We start from the raw sequence: 15,746 nt of genomic DNA on the forward strand, positions 1-15,746 counted from the left end.
TTCCAAATTTTCTCATTGAAATTGGCTGAAATTTCTGTTGATGATGGGCTAGTACAGTTGTATGGATACATAGCAGTGCGGGACGATCTGGATCCATTGCTTAATTATATTGCCAGTTTTACCAGGGATGATCCTATCATCGTGAAACAGGTACACACACGTACTTATCTGCAATTATTTCAAGGCATGAGTGTATCTAACTCCACCAAGTATTGATGTTCGTCTACTTAACTCCCTCAAGTATAAAACCAGATATTCGGCCCGTTAATGTATTAAATATTGTCTTAAACTCTTGTGCCGGCTTACGATGTGGTGTTTGCCAACATGGAAGTGCCGTTACGTGGATGCTGCCACATGGACAAAGTCACCTCCTAAACCGCCCCTAGAAAATGGTATAGACTCTACAAAATATGGTATATTTTGAGGCTCAAATACCCAATGCTATACCCGGGGGGGGGGGGGGGGGGGGGGGGTAAAGCAGAGGAATCTCGATACTTGAGGGTTTTTTCGTACATTATAATTGAGCGAGTTAACTACACTTATTTGTTTTTAAGATTATTATTTTTTGTTTCACAATCTTACATGCATAGAACTGATGAGATAGGCCATACGTACTCTCAGTAGCCGACTACAACCACTTAATCTCTTTTACATCATTAAAGATGCTTTCATGTGATTAATCTGTCCAAGAGCAGCTGAATAATACTTTGGATTTTATAAACGACAACTATAACAATCTTATATTGTGAAAGATGATGTATTATGAAAGTTGTTCTAAATTATAAATATGTGGGTATCACTTGTTCTGAACAAAATCAAATAGAATAGATTTTGGACACTTTATGCTACTTTGTAGACAACAAATTTATGCAACTAAATATTTGGGATTTAATACAGAATCGGATAAATCTAGGGGGTGGGGGCAATTTATTTTCTCTACCACCATCATGAATTTTGTAATCATTTAGTTTGATGAGCGAAAAATATCTTGCTCCATCAGTTGCAAGACATTGTTACAAGTTAAATATGATGATGGAAATATTTAGCTTTAGATGTTATTACTTTATATGAAAAAACTACTAAATAATAATAACAATCTTCTAGGGTTCGCTCATCACCATGACTGGCCCTAAGCGAGGGATAGATTTTTGTGACAATATTGCAATTGAATATGACATGAGGATCAAGACAAGTGAACAAGAAAATCATGATCTACAACTGATTGATGGTGCATCTGCAATAGGCATCCCGGACTTAAGGAACTATCATGCACTCACAAAACGCATCCATGGTGATTGTGGCGCGATTGACATAACAATATCACGTGTTGAGCATGCCATTGAGGCGACTGTGGAAGTTGTCATATCGGAAGTGCAAAGGAGTTTCCAATTTTGTGTTGGTTGTTTTACTAGTGGGTTGGATGAAGAAATCCGACTCTTCGATGGTATCATTGGTGGGTCACGATGCTTAAAGAGGTCTGTAGTTGCTGTAGTGGTACGTTCTTGGATGGAGTTGAAGTTCAAGGTAAGCCCGGACTCATCAAATTCGGCTGAACATTGTTGTTCCTTCCGCGCGGACAGCCATGGGCTTACTACTCAAAAGATAAAGACTAATCATGCGTTAATCTTGGTAAAGGTGACTTGGTCGCCTTTGCCTCTAGCTTTCTCTGGTCCATATAAACTCTAATCAAATTAATTATTTCCTAGTCGTTGCTCCTGACGGCTGTGCATATATACTCAGCATAGGGATTCAAATTGTAACACCGTGAGAAAAGGGAAAAATAAATAAGGAAAAGAAAAGGCACAACACATGACATTGGCCAAAGTTTTTAGTTCGTGCATGCGTTTGTTGTCCTCTTTATGTAATCGATAATGTTGACGAATCCCAACAAGAGGCTTGCTCCGGTGCACCCCCTAACTCAATTTCCTAGGGGTATTCTTGACCCCCGCCATCTATTTTTTCTCCGGCCCGCCGCTGCCCATATCCAAGCCCCGTAGCCCATATCCAAGCCCCGTATAACCCGTATGACCCATACGTATGTATACGGTGACATCCCGAAAAAAAAGGATGACACGACCCCACGACGGCCGATCCATCAATCACGCAGCTCCTCCATCATTCTGGTGAGTTTCTGTAGGAATATCGGCGGCAGCGATCTTATCGCCGGCGATCTCGTCCGAGAGCGCGCGCGGCACCGTCGTCAACCTCCAGCGCTCGCAGGTACCGCATCCCGTTTCCCCACGTTTGTCTCGCTCGCGGCAGCATCAAACGAACTGCCGCTGTTTTCGTCGTAGTGGTTAACCTAGCGGGGCGGGCAACCTAGCTTTCTGGCGGTCCAGGCCATCGCAGATCTTGTTCTGGTAGTGCTGCTCGTCGTGATATACACAGTGATCACGCGGGCTAAAGTGGGTTTCTTCTTTCTAGGGTTAACCTAGCGTCGGTTGCCGTCGGTTGTGTGCACGACGGCTCCGTTATTTGATGCGGCGGCTTACCTAGGTATCCGGCGATCCAAAATAATCACGACTGGTGCCGTGGGCTAGGAATCCGGCGGTGCATGTTATCACGGGTAGCGCTGCTTCTCGTGATCCAAAGTGATCACGTACTGGATTCGTGGGACGTACCTTAACGCCGCTTGGTGTGGAGAGGGGGGAGGATCCATGGCCGATCAGAGGTCGTTGGCGTCGGTTGTGTGCACGATCTGAACGCCCTCGGTTGGGGCGCTCTCCGGTTGGTGTAGTTTATTTACATCCGTGATCGTGCGCTAGGTGTTGTATATGTCAGCATTGATAATGTTTGCACATGTGATGATACATATTAATTGTTGTAGGAAATGGCGGACGATGAGTTAACTGATATGATGTATGACATGGAGTTTGGAGAACTGATGAAAGACTGGATAGAAGATTGGTCAGATGATGAAAATTCAGATCGTGGAGATAGGTCAGAGAATGGGGACGTATTGGAAGATCTTAATGTGAGTGGCATTATCATGTTGTAATTTTTTGGTGGCATCCGACAATATTATATTTTGAAAATTTATAGATGGATGAACATGATGATGGTCAGGAAAACAATGAGCATGATGATGGTGAGGAAAACAACTCGGAGATCTCGAATGAAGATTACATTAGTCAGGTATGGAAGTGGAATTTTTTGTTGGCATGCATGCAAATTGAATTAATCCTGGAATATTATATGATAAGTACTTATGTATTTGTGTTATATTTTTCAGCTCATTTCCGAATGTCATAATGCGTACGACTATTACGGTGAATCCGACGCGGAGACATGCCTTGATGTCGAATCATTAGCTGCATCTGATTCTGGGGAGTCGCAATCGTCGGTCATCATGAGTGAGGTATGTATGTAATCAATGTTGTATGGAAGTAATGTTATACCATAGAAAACTGTTTTCATGGCTATGTTATGATTGTGTAGGTGACAGAAGTTGAGGGGAAAAAGAATGTCCAAGATACTGCTAGTGCAGATGATAAGAGGGTTATGTTCATGCAGATAATACAAATGACTTTTACGTCTCACGAGGCTGCGTATGATTTCTACAACAGCTATGCTAGAGATAATGGTTTCAGCATTAGAAAGAATAGGGTCAGGTATAGCAAAACCGAGTCACGTCATATGCATTATAGGCGGTTTGTTTGTTCCAGACAAGGAAAACCTGACAGCAGGTTGCTAACCGAGGAAGGACACAGCCGTAGGCTCAGACCCGAGACACGCTGCCACTGCGAAGCGCACCTGACCGTGAAGCTTGACCAAAAGCGTGGGGTTTGGTATGTTGATAGTTTTGAGGACAAGCATAGCCATATCTTGGCAGGACCGGACGAGGTACCTTTTCTTTGGTCCCACAGAAAAAATCAAAGAGTACCAGAGAGCTGAGATACTGTCCATGGGAGCTGCAGGGATTAGAATTCACGACATGATGGATACCTTCATCAGCAAACATGTATGGTATGGCGGTGTTGGTTTTACCAGGCATGAAATATACAACCTTTGCGCCAGGGAGAAGAGGAAGCTGCTTTCAAAAGGTGATGCTGCCACAGTCATAGGCATCATGGTCAGTAGGAAACAGAGGGATCCTAGCTTCTTTTTTGAGTACAAGCTAGACAAGGAAGGACATATGAATAGGATGTTCTGGTGTGACTCCCAGTCTCGTCATGACTATGAGGACTTCGGCGACGTGCTTGTATTTGACAACACGTACAAGATGAACCGGTATGGTATGCCATCAATACCCTTTGTTGGTCTTAACAATCACCGGAAGACCACTGTTTTTGCTTGTGCCATAGTTTTGGACGAGACCGAAGAGACATATGTGTGGCTGCTGGAGACTTTTTTGAGGTCCATGTGTCAAAAGATGCCTATGAGTGTTATCACGGATGCCGACGCTGCGATGATCAAGGCAATTCGCCAAGTCTTGCCAGACGTGTGGCACCGTATATGTACGTGGCATATAGAAAAAATATGAAGATTCACCTCAGTCACAAGTCCTTGAAGGAGTTCCGAACTCTTCTGTACTACAGCACGTCCACGGCCACGTTTGAGGAGAGATGGCACGCGTTTTCCAAAAGATGGCAGTCGGAAAAAACAGTAACATGGTTGAGACGGATGTATAAGAAGAGGAGACTGTGGGCCGCGGCTTATCTGACAGAGGGTTTTTGGCTTGGCATGAAAAACAACCAGAGGAGTGAAAGTCTAAAATCATGCCTTCACCTCCACCTAGACGGTGAAATGACCCTGGTGGATATGATTTTGCACTATGAGAACGCCGTTGTACGTATCCGTGAGAATGAGGCACGAGATGATTGCACGGCCTCACAGAGTTTACCGGTGCCAGTTACTAGCTCGAGGGAACTTGAGATAGCTGCTTCTCACGTCTTCACTCCAGCAAACTTCTATATGTTGCAAGCTGATCTTAGGAAAATTGGTGGCATGGAGATTGTAGAAATAAAGCTCGGAGACGGATCATAGAAGTACATCGTGGCCTGGAAGAATAACCGGAAGAGCCGTTTTTGGGTGGAGTACACTCCAGTAAATTCCGCAGAAACTATAAGGTGCAGCTGCAGAAGAATGATTCGAAAGGGTCTACCTTGCAAGCACATATTCCATGTACTGAAGTACTTGAATATATCTGAAATACCAAAGTGTTTAGTTCTTGTGCGGTTCACGAAAGACGCAAGGTTGGGACTGCCCGCCAGGCGCACAAGCGATCTGTTGGGATTTGGATGGACTGGAGCAGCTGAAAGAATGAAATATAGCCAGGTCAGTGTGTTGGCTTCAGAAGCTATGCATGCAGCATGCAAACACCCAACTTTGTGGGATTAGTTACAGGAGAGTTTGAAGGCCGTGATAGCTAAGAGCCATGAGTATGATCAGCTAAAGGAAAATTTGAGTAAGAAAACGGCTGATCTTAGTACTTGTGCAATTGAATATGTAGATGATGGTGAAGGCAACATAGTTGAAGTTCATGATCCTATTAAAGTATCAACGAAAGGTGCAACTAAGGTAGATGAGAACCGCCCTATTTCGAAAAATGGTAGGCCACTTTCGTACGACGAGATCAGAATCACGTGCAGCGCATGCAAATTGCTAGGGCACACTAAACGCAGCAAGAAATGCAAACTAAATAAGAAGTAAGTTTTTGTATGCATTGTAGGTTATAATTGTTTTTAACTTGTCATTCATTAAGTTTTCCTGTTATCGTGTGCAGAAGCGTGGTGGGCGAAGAAGAGTAGAACAGTTGCTAAAGTTATGTTAGGATGAATCCAGTGATCTAATAGTGAGGTGTTTACAATGTGTTACTGCATACATGATACATGATATATACTATTGCAAGAGGCCAGTACCTTGAGATAGTGCTTGTAGCATATATGGACTAAATAGGAGGCGGTCACTAGGGACTTTAATCATGGAAAATGGATAGCATTTTAGCCATTGTAATGATGGCATCTTTTGTGTTGTCCACTGTAGTTATATTATATTAGAAAACTAGACGATACCTGGCATGTTGTTGCGGGAATGTTTTGCAATATATTCATAGAGAAATGGTTACGTGTAACATGTATATGTTGTTGCGGGAATATTTTGTTTGCATGTTGTGGTGGACCTTTCTCCATACATGTTGAATGACGAGGTGGCAAACTTGCATGTTAAGAGAAATAGGTTAGTGGTGGCTAGTTGTTTAGATATAGAAGATGTAATTATGTGTGGTAATAATTAATTTTTTTTCACTCCTTTGGTTCACCACCATTTAGATATAGAAGATACCAGCTCACTTTGGTCTATAGTATAGACTTCGTACCAAAAACCCACCATTTTCCCCTTATAAAGAAAAGAAAAACCCACCATTTTATGGCTTGTAGTGTAACTCGGGCCGCTTGTCGCGATGACGTGGAGGGGGGGTGACGGATGCCGTAAGACGGCGCGACACACGGCCGCTCCCATTGCCGAGCCCATTTAACAATTTTTATTTTGATTACAGCCCGTTCAAATGGGCCGCGCTGGCCACCTGGTCGGGGCGGTTCTTCCCTCGCGATCTCCACGCGCGTTCTATCTATCCACTGCAACCGCCGCCGCCGCTGCCGCCACCGATCCACGTCTTGCCGCCGGTCACGTTACGCCATGGTTTCGTGGAGCGACGAGTCGAGCTCTTCTTCGGATGGCGAATCCGTGACTAGCCTGCAGGTACGCTCCTACTATATAATCTCCAAATAGTGCTAGGCTTAGGGTTAGAGTTCTTCATTTCCGGTATTTAACGCAGGGCGTTGATTTGTGCATTATCTCTGTTGTTTCGTTTAGCTTCCTACGACTATCCCTTGCTATGAATGGAGTGGCATTGCTCACGATCTGTCTTCTCGTTGTCTGCATCGAGAACCTTGCGTCAGGCTAGTTGCTTTTGATTCCTTGGACACTGGCAGACGTTTTCTTGCCTGTGGTCAGAAGGTATGTTGTTCCGTACTGTAAATGTATGTTTAAGTTACCTCGTGCTCGATTTACTTCGCGGTAATCCATTGTTCTGCCCAAAATTGCATACATTTCAATTAATTTGTGCATTTACAAAGTCCGTATTTATGTTTTTTTACGGTCTAATATTTGTTTTAGCACATAATAGCATATACTTGTAGTTAATTGATCCATATATATATATATATGTATATCATTGCATGCTACATTTTGTGTTTATATGATTGAGACCATATTTTTAGTGCATTGCATGTAATTGTATTGTATTTGTGCATATATGATTGAGACCATATTTTTTCATACTGTAGGAAGAAGTGAAATGTAACTATGTGGAATGGGTAGACCCGGAGTGGTCAGTGGCTACGAAGTTCTGCCTGAGAGAACTGTGGAGCATGTATGACGAGAAGCTAAGACCGAATATTAAGAATGCTGAAGAAAAATGCATGTTAATTGGAGAAAAGAGGAGGACGGAGGAAGAGCTGAGATTTTTCAAAATGGACTTTGCTAAACTGGTGGCTGATAAGGAGGATGCTCTCACGCAGTTGGGCAATGCAAGATTCTCACTTAGCGATCTCAAAGAGGAGCTGGAGAAGAATAAGATGGCAGATCATAGTTGTGCCAATCTACATCAGGTCCTGAGGGTAAAGGCTGAGAAAGACCGGGACCGGGTGGTGCTAGAGAGAGACCAAGTGATGAGAGAGAGGGACCAGCTGAAGCAAGAGAAGAAAAAACTTGAGTATATTATTGCAGATTTTCTCAAACAGAAACATGGGTACGTTGATAAGATCAAGAAGCTGAAGGAGATTTGTGATGAATTTTAAGTATGTTTTGTGGTTTATTGTTGAACAGAATGATCAAGTCCTATCTGCATTGTGGCCAGTTCATTTGTGTAAGGTCTAAGTATATTATATTAACCAATAAATTATATCACTTTCGAAATAGTTTGCCCTTGTTTGACCTGCATCCTAATGTGGGTTCTTGGCTAAGCACTGAAATTATTTTGCTTCCACCGGAGCTCTAAATCGTACTGATCAAGGGGGCGAAATAGTAGTTGATCATGTGATTGATGGTGCTACTGATCCTGATCTTCATGATGCAGAAAAGGAAAAGGCTAACAAAAATGCAGCAAAAAAACTGTGCAACGAGATTTGAAGCAACACATAACGCCAAGGGAGTCTGGCGCAAGACACGAGGAAGATCCACCTGTGGACGCCGATCCCGAGAGATCCAGCGGCAATCATGCGCACGGGATCCCAGGCGGATCTGCCTACTCCACCAACCGCAGGATCCACGGGTGGCCCGTCTGCGTCCGACACGCGGGCTGTCTCCACCGAGCGGTCGGGCGGGACCGGACCTGGCGCGTCCCCCCGCGCCAACTGGCGCTCGTCGACTGGGTCGCCCGCGCTGGGACCGGATATGTCATTGTCTCGGGCGCGGGATCCCACACCGGATGGCACGACAGCCGAGGTTGATTCTCAGGCAAACAAAAAGGAATTTATCAATTTTTTTTTCTTATTGTTGAATAATGCCAAATCAAATCAAAAAAAATATGCAAAAGTAAAAAGGAAATGAATTACTCTTCCATGGAAGAAAAGAATGAACACAGCAGCAGAAAACATTAAGGTAGAACAAATGAAGGGAAGCGAAAATTTATTGGTACGAAACGTATAGTCTGACTGCATTACACATACACAAGTATGTGTGAGCGACCAAAAATCCACACAAAATCCATGGTATCGTGCTTATTACATGAATGATAGAAAATCAAAGTTGTCCATGCCGGAAACGTGCTTCCAGACTTAAAACAAACGACTGAAACTAGAATCTTGAATCATGTATGATGTCTTCACGCCTTGCTTTTCTTTGCGATGTCGCGGATTTTGTTCTTCACACATTCGAGCGTGTTGGTAGGTGAGAGAACCAACTCGGCGATGAGACGCCTTCTCCTTGCATTAACCGTGCCCTGCAATTTTTAGAACAAGGTTTAATGAATAGAAGTTGGTATTATACGACAATTGTACAAGTGTACGAGCAGAGAGGACAAATTACCTGGGTAAAATCGGCGGTCCATCGATCCCCGTCCCAATGCTCCATAACTTCAATCACAAAAAGGCCACAAGAGTTCCTAATATATATGCAAACATTAGTCACCGTGCACACGAACATGTCTTTCGTAAGTAGAAAATGATGGACCATAACTCACCCGCCCTCTTGTAGTGGCATGTCGATCTGAGGTATGATAGGCCACTTAGTGACGTCTGGATATTTGCCAGGTGTAATACGGTTTGCCTCTTCCATATCAATTGCTATTGCTAGTCGCTATTTGAAAGAAAGTAGTAGTGAGAAACCATATGACATTTCATATGAAGAATGCTCAATGTCGGGGAGAGTACCAGTGCTTTCACAGTGTCGAGAGAGAACTCGAGAGGATAGAGCGAATCAAAAACTCAGAATTCTTTCTTGCGGTTGTGCATCACCACGGTGATCCAGTGTGTATTGCCGACGTTCAACGGGATAAACGACTGAAATGTGGAACAGATTTGTAATCAGATGCAATTATGCTTGTTGAAATGAGTGTTAATGAACTAGTAAGAACATATCGTACCTTATCACGGACGGTATACTCGTCCAGAACCCTACGTACTGCTCCAGCTCTGCTCAGCGCACTATCCATGTTGTATTTCGACGGTTTAGGGTTGTCTCGTGCCTTAGCACGATCAACAAGGTATTTGGACCTCCAGGCTGGACAGAGGTGCCGATCATGACCAACGCACAGAGCCAAATGTGTCTGATAAGCATCGATAATCTGCGTAAAATAATAGAACATTTTATTTTCATAGGTGACACCTAGATTATGCACTTAAATAGCAGGACATGGTAATAGATCTTACGTCATCCGCCAGCCATGTATGCTCAAGTACCGGTCGTATACTCTCCACAGTCACACAGGTGCCACGTTCATTGTAGTAAACTCTTTTTGTCATATTCTTCTCAGACCGAGCAGCTGCCTCCACAAACGCAACAGCAGCATCAATGAGTTCCGGTGTCAAATCGTCCTTAATAGAGCCTTCCATGTCATTGTCACTAAACAGAGCTGCATGATAAATTACGAATGTCACCAACGGTGAGTAGATAAAATGGTAGTAAATTAAGCACTAAGATAGCTACTAACGGTACCTCTAGTTGCGGTAGTGTTGCCGGATGGCTTAGTACCGCGAGCGCTTCGCTTGCCGGGCTTGTCAAGTTTAAAGGGGGATTCAAATTTCTTGGGAACAGTCCGTCAGCGCTTCCCGGATATAACATCGTCTTCTTTTGCGGTTGCTGCAGACTTTTTCCCCTTGCTCTTACCCACCATCCTGTCGATAGAACTTGCAGAAATGTCAATGTCGGACGATTCTGCTCGAGGAGAATTACCTACAATCCAAGGGTTCTCCGGTGTTGCGCCACACTCATCAGTAGGCTTCGTTGTCTTGTCAACATTTAACTTGGCAGGTGTTTTCTAGTTAACAAAAAAATAATGTGATAGGTTCAGTTAACGAAAATGAAGATGCATAATTGAGATAAATGAAGACAAATAAATGAAAACATACTTCCTCATCATCGTTGTTCTGGTTTACAACAGGCTCGTCAGGTTGTGTCAAATCATTCACCGGCTCTAGACCGTCAGAGTCATCCTTGTACACGAATTCTTTTTTTCCTGGCGGACCATTCTCAAAGGAATCCACTTCTAGGTCGGCATCGTTGTTGCCGGAAGCCGCAGCAGCCGCTGGCTCGTACATCACACCATTTTGGTTCAACTTCTCTAACAATCTCTGCATTACATAAAAAATATTAATTAATGTCGGCACGGTTTTGCAACTTCAAAAATGTTGTAAACATAGAAGTAAGGGTGTGTCACCTCGGCTACTTGTTCTGGTATTTCCTTCATTTGGCTGCGTATGTAATCCATACGCCGCTTCATGATGAGGTTCATCATCTCGTCCGCGTTTGAGGCTAACTTGGACTTCTTTGCCGCACCAACGGCGGGCTTCATTTTTGGCTTTTCTGGTTCGGGTACTTTGCGCTCCTGCGCCCTATACTCCTTGGTTATGTTGTCTTCAATCTGCATGTGAAATACAAGTATATGTGATCAATAAAAATATTAATACAACTAATTATGTTATATAAAAGTTAAGAAGTACCCAACGTAATGAATTACCTTGATGTTACCACGGCCACGACCTTGGTCATAATCAAACTTGTCTCTCCTTGAGGCTGCAGCTTCAGTCCAATTCCTCATTAGAGGTTCCATGGACAAGCTAGGATTGAATGCGCATTCACCTTCCAGAGGCTGAACCTTCTCCCAGTACAGGTACTGCATGAATATGAAAAATTACAATTAGTACTATACAGCAGGTAAATTAGCAACCATATTTTTTTTTGCAATGGTACAAGTCTGAAAGGTGTACCGGCAGGAGAGCTAAGTTCCCTCTCGGCCATTGGCGGAGGTGTTTGCCTATCCTCACGTTGCGAAGGCAGTCCAGCAGAACCCGGAGGGTGAATGCATTCCAATTAATCTTGGATATACGCTTCACATCGTCCACCAATGCGTAATATTGCTTTGGTACAGTCTTGCTCGACATGGGAGCAAGAACTGTTCCAAGCAACACGAGGACAACTCTCCGAAGGAAATCGTCATCGGCAGATTTATTTTTTGTGATGTCCACAATCAGATCATCGATGATTATGTTACCTGTGGTCTTGCTCAGGAATTGAGGCGGCACTCGATCTTTAACATCCTCACCTTCCTCACCGAGAATACCTTCTGCCGACAGTCCGTGGTTCTCCAAGGCCAAGATGCACTCAACATCCACGGCACCGAGAGACACTTCGTCAACCAAGTCTTGTACAATGAATCTGCCCTTGCTAGGATCAAATATCTCAACCATGTACCGGATCAACAGTGTACGCATCTTCAGCGAAGGTATCTGAAGCATGCTACGGAGTGGTGTTTCGGCCAGTGCGGCCTGTTGACCGGAAGATAGACCAGCAATAAGTTTGCACCATTTTGTTGGAAATATGCCCTAGAGGCAATAATAAATGTTTATTATTATATTTCTTTGTTCATGGTAATTGTCTATTGTTCATGCTATAATTGTATTGTTCGGAAATTGTAATACATGTGTGAATACATAGACCACAACGTGTCCCTAGTAAGCCTCTAGTTGACTAGCTCGTTGATCAACAGATAGTCATGGTTTCCTGACTATGGACATTGGATGTCATTGATAACGAGATCACATCATTAGGAGAATGATGTGATGGACAAGACCCAATCCTAAGCATAGCATAAAAGATCGTGTAGTTTCGTTTGCTAGAGCTTTTCCAATGTCAAGTATCTTTTCCTTAGACCATGAGATCGTGCAACTCCCGGATACCGTAGGAGTGCTTTGGGTGTGCCAAACGTCACAACGTAACTGGGTGACTATAAAGGTGCACTACGGGTATCTCCGAAAGTGTCTGTTGGGTTGGCACGGATCAAGACTGGGATTTGTCACTCCGTGTGACGGAGAGGTATCTCTGGGCCCACTCGGTAATGCATCATCATAATGAGCTCTATGTGACTAAGGCGTTAGTCACGGGATCATGCATTGCGGTACGAGTAAAGAGACTTGCCGGTAACGAGATTGAACAAGGTATTGGGATACCGACGATCGAATCTCGGGCAAGTAACATACCGATTGACAAAGGGAATTGCATACGGGATTGATTGAATCCTCGACACCGTGGTTCATCCGATGAGATCATCGTGGAACATGTGGGAGCCAACATGGGTATCCAGATCCCGGTGTTGGTTATTGACCGGAGAGGCGTCTCGGTCATGTCTGCATGTCTCCCGAACCCGTAGGGTCTACACACTTAAGGTTCGGTGACGCTAGGGTTGTAGAGATATGTGTATGCGGAAACCCAAAAGTTGTTCGGAGTCCCGGATGAGATCCCGGACGTCACGAGAGGTTCCGGAATGGTCCGGAGGTGAAGAATTATATATAGGAAGTCAAGTTTCGGCCACCGGGAAAGTTTCGGGGGTTACCGGTATTGTACCGGGACCACCGGAAGGGTCCCGGGGGTCCACCGGGTGGGGCCACCTATCCCGGAGGGCCCCGTGGGCTGAAAGTGGAAGGGAACCAGCCCTTAGTGGGCTGGGGCGCCCCCTTGGGCCTCCCCCCATGCGCCTAGGGTTGGGAACCCTAGGGTGGGGGGGGGGGGTTCCCCCTTGCCTTGGGGGGCAAGGCAACCCCTTCCCCCCTTTTGGCCGCCGCCCCCCATGAGATCCCATCTCTAGGGCCGGTGCCCCCCCAGGGGGCCTATATAAAGGGGGGAGGGAGGGCAGCAACCTACAGCCTTGGGCGCCTCCCTCCTCCCCTGCTACACCTCTCCGTCTCGCAGAAGCTCGGCGAAGCCTTCCGAGATCCGCTACATCCACCACCACGCCGTCGTGCTTTTGGATCTCCATCAACCTCTCCTCCCCCCTTGCTGGATCAAGAAGGAGGAGACATCGCTGCACCGTACGTGTGTTGAACGCGGAGGTGCCGTCCGGTCGGCACTCGGTCATCGGTGATTTGGATCACGGCGAGTACGACTCCGTCATCCACGTTCATTGGAACGCTTCCGCTCGCGATCTACAAGGGTATGTAGATGCACTCCTTCCCCTCGTTGCTAGTATACACCATAGATGCATCTTGGTGAGCGTAGGAATTTTTTTAAAATTATGCTACGATTCCCAACTGTGGTATCAGAGCCAGGCCTATGTGTAGTTACTATGCACGAGTAGAACACAAAGCAGTTGTGGGCGTTGAGTTTGCCAATTCTTCTTGCCGCTACTAGTCGTTTCTTGTTTCGGCGCCATTGTAGGATGAAGCGGCCCGGACCGACCTTACACGTACGCTTACGTGAGACAGGTTCCACCGATTGACATGCACTAGTTGCATAAGGTGGCTAGCGGGTGTCTGTCTCTCCTACTTTAGTCGGAACGGATTTGATGAAAAGGGTCCTTATGAAGGGTAAATAGAAATTGGCAAATCACGTTGTGGTCATACGTAGGTAAGAAACGTTCTTGCTAGAAACCTATAAACCACGTAAAAACTTGCAATAACAATTAGAGGACGTCTAACTTGCTTTTGCAGCAAGTGCTATGTGATGTGATATGGCCAGAAGATGTGATGAATGATATATGTGATGTATGAGATTGATCATATTCTTGTAATAGGAATCACGACTTGCATGTCGATGAGTATGACAACCGGCAGGAGCCATAGGAGTTGTCTTTACTATTTTGCATGACCTGCGTGTCATTGAATAACGCCATGTAATTTACTTTACTTTGTTGCTAAACGCGTTAGCCATAGAAGTAGAAGTAATCGTTGGCGTGACGACTTCATGAAGACACAATGATGGAGATCATGATGATGGAGATCATGGTGTCATGCCGGTGACGAAGATGATCATGGTGCCCCGAAGATGGAGATCAAAGGAGCATAATGATATTGGCCATATCATGTCACTATTTGATTGCATGTGATGTTTATCATGTTTTTGCATCTTATTTGCTTAGAACGACGGTAGTAAGTAAGATGATCCCTTATGATAATTTCAAGAAAAGTGTTCACCCTAACTGTGCACCATTGCGAAGGTTCGTTGTTTCGAAGCACCACGTGATGATCGGGTGTGATAGATTCTAACGTTCGAATACAACGGGTGTTGACGAGCCTAGCATGTACAGACATGGCCTCGGAACACACGCAATACACTTAGGTTGACTTGACGAGCCTAGCATGTACAGACATGGCCTCGGAACACGGAGGACCGAAAGGTCGAGCATGAGTCGTATAGAAGATACGATCAACATGGAGATGTTCAACGATCTTGACTAGTCCGTCTCACGTGATGATCGGACACGGCCTAGTTAAACTCGGATCATGTTTCACTTAGATGACGAGAGGGATGTCTATCTGAGAGGGAGTTCATTAAATAATTTGATTATATGAACTTAATTATCATGAACTTAGTCTAAAATCTTTACACTATGTCTTGAAGATCTAATGGCCAACGTTGTCCTCAATTTCAACGCGTTCCTAGAGAAAACCAAGCTGAAAGATGATGGCAGCAACTCTATGGACTGGGTCCGGAACCTGAGGATCATCCTCATAGTAGCCAAGAAAGATTATGTCTTAGAAGCACCGCTAGGTGATGCACCAATCCCTGAGAACCAAGACGTTATGAACGCTTGGCAGCAGCGTGCTGATGATTACTCCCTCGTTCAGTGCGGCATGCTTTACAGCTTAGAACCGGGTCTCCAAAAGCGTTTTGAGAAACATGGAGCATATGAGATGTTCGAGGAGCTGAAATTGGTTTTCCAAGCTCATGCCCGGGTCGAGAGATATTATGTCTCCGACAAGTTCTTCAGCTGTAAAATGGAGGAGAATAGTTCTGTTAGTGAGCACATACTCAGAATGTCTGGGTTGCACAACCGCTTGTCTCAGCTGGGAGTTAATCTCCCGGATGACGCGGTCATTGACAGAATCCTCCAGTCGCTTCCACCAAGCTACAAGAGCTTTGTGGTGAACTACAATATGCTGGGGATGGAAAAGACCATTCCTGAGGTATATTCAATGCTGAAATCAGCGGAAGGGGAGATCAGAAAAGAACATCAAGTGTTGATGGTGAATAAAACCACTAAGTTCAAGAAGGGCAAGGGTAAGAAGAACTTCAAGAAGGACGGCAAGGGAGTT

General features: G+C 44.7%; 2 protein-coding genes across 2 annotated transcripts; one reads left to right on the top strand and one right to left on the bottom strand.

The window, feature by feature from the left end:
* Window positions 1-1,045: 1,045 nt before the first annotated feature.
* Window positions 1,046-2,097, top strand: LOC141025515 (uncharacterized). Its single transcript, XM_073500936.1, has one exon. It carries the CDS (start codon window positions 1,120-1,122, stop codon window positions 1,684-1,686), a length of 567 nt encoding a protein of 188 aa, XP_073357037.1. The 5' UTR covers window positions 1,046-1,119; the 3' UTR covers window positions 1,687-2,097.
* A 6,727-nt stretch (window positions 2,098-8,824) lies between these two features.
* Window positions 8,825-11,906, bottom strand: LOC141025768 (uncharacterized). The gene is made up of 10 exons (XM_073501690.1): window positions 11,427-11,906; window positions 11,177-11,332; window positions 10,877-11,080; window positions 10,569-10,790; window positions 10,327-10,477; window positions 9,900-10,072; window positions 9,584-9,784; window positions 9,182-9,297; window positions 9,028-9,103; window positions 8,825-8,941 (listed from the first exon to the last, which is right to left on the bottom strand). Exons 1-10 carry the CDS (start codon window positions 11,904-11,906, stop codon window positions 8,825-8,827), a joined length of 1,896 nt encoding a protein of 631 aa, XP_073357791.1.
* Between the last annotated feature and the right edge of the window lie 3,840 nt (window positions 11,907-15,746).

The sequence above is a fragment of the Aegilops tauschii genome, chromosome 6, assembly GCF_002575655.3.
Source record: "Aegilops tauschii subsp. strangulata cultivar AL8/78 chromosome 6, Aet v6.0, whole genome shotgun sequence".
Lineage (NCBI taxonomy): Eukaryota > Viridiplantae > Streptophyta > Magnoliopsida > Poales > Poaceae > Aegilops > Aegilops tauschii.

What these genes read in the sequence shown, in the direction of transcription:
- LOC141025515 (XM_073500936.1), top strand. Translation starts at nt 1,120, where the DNA reads ATGACTGGCCCTAAGCGAGGGATAGATTTTTGTGACAATATTGCAATT.
- LOC141025768 (XM_073501690.1), bottom strand. Translation starts at nt 11,906, where the DNA reads ATGGTTGAGATATTTGATCCTAGCAAGGGCAGATTCATTGTACAAGAC. An exon ending in GGAACTTAGCTCTCCTGCCG is followed by an intron (nt 11,333 to 11,426) that starts GTACACCTTTCA and finishes ATATTCATGCAG; the next exon opens with TACCTGTACTGGGAGAAGGT. An exon ending in TACCAGAACAAGTAGCCGAG is followed by an intron (nt 10,791 to 10,876) that starts GTGACACACCCT and finishes TATGTAATGCAG; the next exon opens with AGATTGTTAGAGAAGTTGAA.